Here is an 8979-nt window from a genome sequence, read left to right as displayed (position 1 = left end):
AATAAGGGTTTTTTTGCTGAAATGCTTTGGATATTTTGTCAAACACTTTAGTAGAACAGTGGCATAGCTACAGCTGATATCCCTTCAGATTTTGAGCAACGAAGATTAACAATATTTCGGAGTTTGAAAAGCAGTTACAGTACATGACCAGCAGAGGTCGTCTTTGTTTCTGTTCACGCAAGTGTGAAACACACCTGGCAAAACCTTAAAGGTCATACACCATTTAATGTGCTTTCTAAATAATGACCAGAAGCTCAAATGGCTCATGCGGATTATGAAATGACCCTGTGTCTTCCTCTTTCTGTAAAAAGTACAGTGCAGTATAGTTTGAGAAACTGCATAAACACTGCTTTGTTCTTGTTCTGGCCTATTATTTTAAGGAACTTTGTGGCATGCATTTTTATTACATATATACTCATAATCAACTTTCTGTTTTAGCCTAAAACATAAATATAAATAGGCCCTGTTGACAGACAGAGATTTTGTACCAGCTGGCTGTCGTGTTTTACAGTTTTGGCAGGGGAGCTTTAGAGGAACCAACTATCCAAGGACCCGTTTATAATTTCATGACCAGACAAGAGTCAGTTTGTGACCTACAACATCAGCGATAAGCCTGGAACATCTTTCCTTCCAGAGGAACATAAACACAGTCTGATCAGTATCAAATCTAGGCTACCGCAGCCCATCATTACACAACATACAAAAGTGAATCAAGTCTGTGTTAGCTGGAAATGTTTCTTTGGTTCACACTCATTTAGAAATGAGTAATAGACCATGACAAAAACAAGGCAACGTATTTAAATACAAGTTTAATATGGAAATACAAACAATTTCTTACATTTGTAGTCTTAACATAACAGGTCTGTTCCTTTTTAATTCAACAGACTCACACATAAAAAATACACCAAAAATGACTTTCCCCTTATAGCAACATTTATGGAGCCTTGTCATTTCTATACAGTGGTTCATTAGCTTGGAAAATCACATCATTTTATTTCACTCTTTAATGATAATGTATGGTTTATTAATTCTTTGAGTCTCTGATTTATTGTAGCTGTTTCACACCATGGCACGTTTTCCATAAAAAGAAAAAACAGCACTGGCCGTAAGTGTATTTATTGAAACACATAAAAACTACTGTATATATATATTTATATAAATAAAAATACTGTACATGAGAAGATAAAATAATCCAAAGAAACAATACAAACACATTGCTGCCATCCTTATTCAATCAATATAAACAGCCAGATCTTTAGAAAATGTATCATTTCATCTATATACCGCACCATGCAATGTTCTTACATCTCACCGTCCAAACAGAGAGCCGTAGAGGGCAAGTTGGATTTTTACACCACAATAAATTAATTTATAAAAGATCAAAAAGAGAAAAACAGATCAAAAAACAGAAAGACCATGTCATCTAGCACCCCTGCCTCCCTTAGGCGTTCTCTCATCACCCTATGTTCATATCTCCATGGTGCACACAAATAGTCCTGGAGCGTGTTCAGAGCGTGTGCAGAGCTGGTGAAGAGAGCCGCTGTGCGTGGGGGCTAAAGAAACAACAGTTCAGCTACAATGGGCCAAACTGCAGGCTTTAATTGGATGGTCGATGAAGGGCTTCTCATTAAAACCAGTAGAGCTCCTTCCCTTTCTTGTGGTGCTGGAGACCTGCGGTGCAAAGCAGACATGAACACAATGGCTGAAAACAAGGAGGACCCATTCACACACACAATCTCCATGGTGGCTGCAAACTCTCTATATAATCAGCACCAACAACTGAGGCCAAACAATCCATTTCCTGCCATTAACCTGGAGGGCGTGTGGCTCGTTTGCTTTTAACATAATTCATGTGCTTTTCTTAACAGAACACTGTGCAAACTTGAGCGGTAATTTACTGGTAAACTCTCAGTTAGTTTGGAAAATGAACTTCTATGGTACACGTGAAAGCTTGTTAGCTATGTTTTCCAAGCTGAGAGTTTACCAGCAAATTACTGATCAATGTTCCATTTTAAAAAAAGCTAAAATGCTATATTTTAAAAGAATAGTTCAACCAAAAATGAAAATTCTGTCATTAATTACTCACCCTCATGTCGTTCTAAACCCGTAAGACCTTCATTCATCTTCAGTACACAATTTATGATATTTTTGATGAATTCTGAGAGCTTTCTGACCCTGTGTAGACAGCAATGTAATTACCACATCCGAGGGCCAGAAAGGCAGTAGGGACGTCATTAAATTAGTCCATATGACATCAGTATTAAATTAACGACTTAATTTAACAATTTCTTCTCTTCCGTGGCAGTCTTGGATGCACGTTCACAGTATAACACATGGGTAGTTGCGTTGCTGTCTAGGGTCAGAAAGCTCTTGGATTTCATCAAAAATATCTTAATTCCAAATGTTCTGAATGAATGAAGGTCTTGGAATGACATGATGGTGAGTAATTACTTTTTTGGGTGAGGTCTCCCTTTAATTACAATAACCTCAGTGTTTGCATTTTATTTTCTTAAATTAGATCACCTTACCTGGTTCCATGTTGAGAGCCAGGCTCTGTGCCACTTCCCCAGGCGGAAGCAGCCCTGGCCATGTTGCGGTGGGTTCCAGTTTTCCCACATCATAATGCCCGGGCAACGTCGGGAGATGTGGCGGCCGGACGGCAGGCATCAGTAGGGGTCCGTAGTGGGCATCCAGCCCAGGAGGGGAGTACAGTTCGTGAAGGGGGCGTGGGGGAGGATAAGGCTGGCTCTGAGAGTAGCTCCAGGATTCTGATGGGTGCGGGTGAGCGTGTGAGTGAGGCAGACCCGGGTGCAGGGCCTGTGCGTAGGGGTCCATAGCGTAGGTAGGAGCACCTGTGGGATCACAGTGAGGTCGACTGGGAGGAGAGGGGTAGTTACTGTCCCAGAATGATGGGGGAAAACTTCGCCGACTGCTTGAGGATGAAGCATCTAAAGCGGAGAGAAAAGAAAGCAAAGGGTGTAATGTAATGTTTGCATGTAAATACTGTAAATTTGGATATATTTTCATTATGCATAATAAATATTGGCAGTTTTGTAAGCCAGTTGGATAATTATTTAAAGGGCACCTATTATGCCCCTTTTTACAAGATGTAATCTAAGTCTGGTGTCCCTAGAACGTGTCTGGACCACAAAACCAGTCTTAAATAGCACGGGTATATTTGTAGCAATAGCCAAAAATACATTGTATGGGTCAAAATTATTGATTTTTCTTTTATGCTAAAAATTATTAGGATATTAAGTAAACATCATGTTCCATGAAGATATTTTGTAAACTTCCTATCATAAATATATCAAAACTTTTTGATTTTTATATATATATTTTTTTATTAATAATGTGCATTACTAAAATCTTTATTTTTGCACCCTCAGCCAAATATTGTCCTATCCTAACAAACCATACATCAATGGAAAGTTTATGTATTCGGATGGTGTATAAATCTCAATTTAAAAACACTGAGCTTTAAGACTGGTTTTGTTCTCCACAGTCAAATATCATTTTGAAAATGCCTATTTTGAGTGGAAGCAGAAACATGCTGTTGTGCATGTCTCTTTAAATGCAAATGAGCTACTACTCCCTGCCCCCTTTTCCAAATAGGGCTGTGGCTTTACAGCACCTACCTCAGACACTCTGCCAAAAAAACATCTATTTGGTTTTGATTATCATGTGTATCGCACTCACAATTATGTGTTTTAAAGCCATATCAGTTTAAATATCTGATATAGGGTTTTCTGAGAGCACACATCTGAAGCACGCACACAGAAAGCAGCTGTCAAATGTTATGTGAATACTAAACTAAGTTTTCATGTCTTATTGCGCTTTAAACTGTCAAATACACACAAGTTTATGTTAAAAACACACATAAGTTACAAAAACACAGTCGGTTATGTCTGTGAAGGTAAACAGCTTTTTAAAATTGACTGTAAAATTTTGATCACAATTTTTTCATGTTCATCTCACACAATGAAATCTCACTTATACAGTATTGCCTGTTATTGCTCTGTTTCACAAATGGAAATAGCTTCAAACAAATCCATAGCAGAACCTTTGTGATCAACAAAGAGTGGTATTTCGTTCAAGTTGAGTGAACAATTCAACGACTCATTCATTCATAAAAGCCGCATATAAAATCACATACTGTCTTGAGTAGGTACTTTTTTTTTAATAATTACTTTACAACCACAAAAAAATATGTTCTATATAGTATGAATGTGTGTAGTATGAATATAATCTGAACGTACTACTTTCTCTGTACTCTGAGATATTTGTTGCATACTACATAGTAGGTAAGTATGCAATTTCTAGGGCTGCCCCCTTATTATCGACTAACCTTTAAACAATGAGAAGAGGCTTGGTCGACCATCATTACACAATAAAATTTTATTACATTTTAGTACATCGGGTAGGACATCCAAACGCTCACCTATTTTTTCAAATCTGTAAAGACTCTACATTTATTTGTGCACACTCACAATAACAACGAAATGTTGCGCTTTTGTAAAATAATGAAAGCAAACAGGATGTACTTTCTCCCATCTCAGTCTCTGTGAACTTGAGCGCGAAATTTTCGAAACTCTGTCTATATTTGTCTTACAGACATGAAAAATATAGGCTATCTACAGAAAGTGAAATGTTTCATTTTAAATGAACCAACTCAAATAGAAAACAAATATTTTCAGATTATATCATCCGTATGAAACATGTAGGCGCATCCACTACTGCAGAGATGTACGACTACTAGTTGACCAGAAAAATCTTCAGTCGAGGGCAGCCCTAGCAATTTCATGTTCTTTGTTTCTAAATAAATCAGCCGTTTCGAACAAACTGGTTGAATGAATGATTCAATTATTCACTATTTAAGACAGGGATTTCCTGCCACCTGCTGGTGGATTTAGTTTTATATCTAAAAGAAGGCTATAATTTAAAAAATATATATGAACAGTGTATGTCTGTGAAAGCTACTGTTGCTATGGTGACCTCCTCAGGATAATTTGACCTCTGTTCATGGGCATCTCTCTTCAGTGTGCTCTGACTAACTGGTAGTCTCATGTTTTATGTTTACGAAATGTTGTCTGAATGCTGCTGAAACATTGAAACTTCCTTTGGAGTGTTCAAGCTTTAATTAGAGGGGTCCGACCCCCTCAAACGGCCCTATAATTTGCACGCTGGTGTCGGTTAGTTATCATATTATTAGAGGTTCAGCTGAGATGACATTTCTCTGTCTCATTTGTCCACATATAAGGCCGTTGCACCTTGGACTTTCAGGTCAGGCTTGTCACATGATTTCCAGCCCCACGCCCTCAGATGTCTTTCTGATTGAATCATATGGTGTTCCATTTGCTTCTAAAGAGCTTAGCACACATCACAGAAATACACACGGCCACATGAGAGAGATGAGCGACGGAAAGAGAGAGCGGAAGAGAGAGAGCAAGAAAGAAATAAGAAAACCCATCAAAGAGTTACAAAAGATGAAGAGGTCAAGATATTGACAAGCAACAAAAGAGCAGAAGAAAGACAAGAAAAAGGTGCAGAATAAGGTCTATATAAGGCAGGAAGTTAAACCTGGAGAACCACATGTGTTCTTCTCTTTCGTCTGTCATATCGGCCCCCCAGCACCTCCACAGACCTGCAGACTTCTGTTTCTGCTCGTGCCCCCACCTGTTGTTTTTACTAACCCTCTCGCCCCCCGTAACCCTTCGTAGAATGTGGAGGGAGGGGTGAAGTATGTTTTTAGCTGTTACTTTTATATTTAGAATTCCTCTGAAAAAAGACACCGGTGATGTAGTCGTGATCAGAGGAGGGGTGGGCGAGCTCCCCATAAATCTGACGCTCGGTATTGTGAGCCGCTTGAACGCGATATGAGCTCGAGCCACTGCGCTTACCGCCGCGTATAAACATAGTATCTGTTGGGAGGCAGGCACCGTCTGAGAGGCTAGATGAAGATGTCATGTGGAGGGAGGGAGGGAATATACCAAAGGTTCATTAAGGTAAACACACACAAATTAAGCACCACCTTGCATAGCAGACACTTGTGCGAGCTGGTATTCAACAGGCTGCTCACGCTATCTCAGTTGGCGGCACAAAAGGGACCGAAAGTGAAAGACATTGTGACTATTTGTGACCATGCAACTGTGCTACATTTGCAGATCACTCCTGTCCTTAAAGGGATAGTTCACACAAAAATGAAAATTCAGTCATCCCTCATAATGTTTGTGTGCTCATATGATTTTCTTTCTTCTGCAGAACACAAAAAAATATATTTTGAAAACTGTTTCAACTTTGAACACTGTTGTTTTAGCTTGAAACTTCATTGACTTTCACTGATTCTGCGATGTAAAAAGTGATAACCTGCAATTGTGACCTTAAAGAGCTATTTCTACCTAATGTAATCCAGCAAAATTGGTGTTCTTGGTATAAATTAATAGGATGTTTCAATGCAGTGGTTCAGTATTTATGACTTCAATAAAATCAGGTAATTTAGTTGTTACCATTTTTAGGTTACACATTTTTGTGTATGCACCCAAACTGCTGAAACATTCTTCAAAATATCTTCTTTTGTGTTCTTTTCTTTTACGCTCCTCAAAATATGAATTTTAAAAGAGGATTTTAAACGAAAGAGCCAAGAAGAACTCAAAAAAATAATAAAAAAAAAAAAAACTTTTTGACAGTGTGTAGAATATTTAAAAAATCTGAAGAACCTTTTTTCCACTATAAAGAACATTTTGTGCAATGGAAAGGTGTATCCAAGATGCCAATGAAGAACCGTTCAGTGTTTTTATGTGTGCAGAAGAAAGTAAGTCTCACAGGTTTGGAACGACATGAGTAAAAAATGACAGAATTTAAATTTTTGGGTCACCTGTCCCAAAATGTATCACTCTTTCATTTCTCATTAACTTTGTTTTAAAAAGCAGTTTTATTCCGTTACATTAAATTCAAATCAATTTGATGAATCTGCATCTGCATTTTCATTTGAATACAGCTGAGCTGAGTTCACAGAAGTGATTTTCACTGATTTTAAGTTCCTTTTCTTTTCCCTGTGCATCTGTCTCCATTCAAACTTATAAGCTGCACTCTCACCTGTGCTGGGATCACTGTGCCTCTTTTTGCCCTCGGCCTCCATGTAGGTGCTGAGAGCTCTAGAGAAGTGTTCGTCCACCACGCTGCTAATGTCCCCTTGGTAGTAGGTGAAGAGGACGCATCGTGAGCTCAGGTATTCAGCCTCCCCGACCTCTTTGTCCTTCGCAGCCTCCTCTACCTGTCCGGCTGAAGGGTACTGTGATGGGGACGGACCCCCCGAGCTGGAGCTTCCGGCAGAAACCGGGACGCCCTCCGAGCAGCACGGGGCCCCCACGCTGTCCATCGGTTCCCTACAGCGAGACGAGGGGCTTCTCAGACCAAGGGGTGCCTAAGAAAAAGAAGTAGCTGAGAGACATTGCGACACATTTTGTGTGTGTGTGTGTGTGTGTGTGTGTCTGACTGTGTCAGTGTCAGTGTTTGTGTATGCTTGTGTGTGTGTCTTGGCGTGTGTCCGATTGAGCAGTTATGAATGTATATGCATGAGCGCATGACAGTTGCAGTTTCATATAAAAGATATAAGACCAGGTGAGACCAGGACTAGTTTCCATAATCTCAGCTGTTTTAAAAATCCAGTTACACCAATGCTTGTTTTCTCTAGCAGTGATTTTTATAAACATCAAAACTCTTTAAAATTAGAATTGCTTTGAATTCCTTCTTTAAAAAGAAAAACACAATATCAAATTTCTTTCCAAAATATTTGGTTGGATCAAAAACGTCAATAAAAACGTAAACACGATAAAACCACACTAGCACACATTCAGTTCAACTCAACTATATAATGTTTACAACTATATAATTTTATATAAACGTTTTAAATGTAAAACTGAACTATGTGCCATTTTTTTATTTATTTATTTATTTTTTCTGTTTAAATGCATCTGAAAAGTCCATGTAAACTGTTTAATGTCAGGTTCCACTTAGAGAACTTACCCTATTTTACAACATGCCTCGCTCAAAAGGTCAGTGTGTTCAGTAAACTGCATCATTTTGAACTGTATTTCTGTGCAATAACGGAATAACGGACTGCTTTAAATAGCCAATAATTTAAGGTTTAAAAAACCTAAGAAATATTCACTGGAATGTGACAACTTGCCCCACTCTAACCAAACACATAGCAAATTCATTCGTGATATAATCAATAAATATTGTAGTGCATCTTAAGTTTAATTGTGTAGAATCCTGCTTACCGGTAAAGTGCTGATGAACGCTGAAGCTTTGTGTGCGTACGGTGCGTAATGACCATAAGCCGGGTACATAACATCCAGACAACTCATGATAACCCACTCGCTCCTCACGGCTCGCAGGCAGCGGAACTGTCGCGCTCTGTGCAGAAGCAGAGAAACGGCTGAGACAAGTCAGGTAGGACAGTGCAACATCTCGGTTGTCGGTAAGCAGATCGCGCGGTGAGTGATCGGTGGTCCAGGGTGACGCGCACCTGACAGCTGCGCTTGCGGGATTGTGGTTTGGTTTATACCACAGAATGCACCCAAGACAGAGCTTCACATGTCGACCCCTCCCACCCCACTCCAAGACCCCCGACCACCCTCGAAAATGTAACTGCATGATCCACACAATGCAGAGCACGTCCGTGTTTTGGCTACTGGTTTGATTGACAGACCTTGTCAGTCTTGATTGATGCCTAAAGCAATTACGTGATGAAATTGTAAACCACCTTTTTGGAATAAATATGTGCAATATAAATACTTTGCATTTTCCCCCTATAGCACAACTTTAAAATGTATTGGAGCACATTTTCTTAAACCTTTATATATATTTTTAGTATGTCTTTTATACTATTTACATTTTTTAGTATTTTTTCTTATGCAAAATAAAGTTGTTTAGAAATGTTAGTTTAGTTTAGTTAGTACAAAGAGTCCTAGTGTT

At 39.0% G+C, this 8979-nt stretch overlaps 1 protein-coding gene across 1 annotated transcript; it reads right to left on the bottom strand.

Moving 5' to 3' along the window:
- Positions 1-794: 794 nt before the first annotated feature.
- On the bottom strand, positions 795-8563 carry vgll2b (vestigial-like family member 2b). The gene is made up of 4 exons (XM_051132607.1): positions 8283-8563; positions 7096-7423; positions 2529-2948; positions 795-1671 (listed from the first exon to the last, which is right to left on the bottom strand). Exons 1-4 carry the CDS (start codon positions 8367-8369, stop codon positions 1628-1630), a joined length of 879 nt encoding a protein of 292 aa, XP_050988564.1. The 5' UTR covers positions 8370-8563; the 3' UTR covers positions 795-1627.
- Positions 8564-8979: the final 416 nt, after the last annotated feature.

This window comes from Labeo rohita, chromosome 17 (assembly GCF_022985175.1).
Source record: "Labeo rohita strain BAU-BD-2019 chromosome 17, IGBB_LRoh.1.0, whole genome shotgun sequence".
NCBI lineage: Eukaryota > Metazoa > Chordata > Actinopteri > Cypriniformes > Cyprinidae > Labeo > Labeo rohita.
Note: the sequence above shows the minus strand (reverse complement) of the source record. Positions and strands in the feature narration are given on the sequence as shown.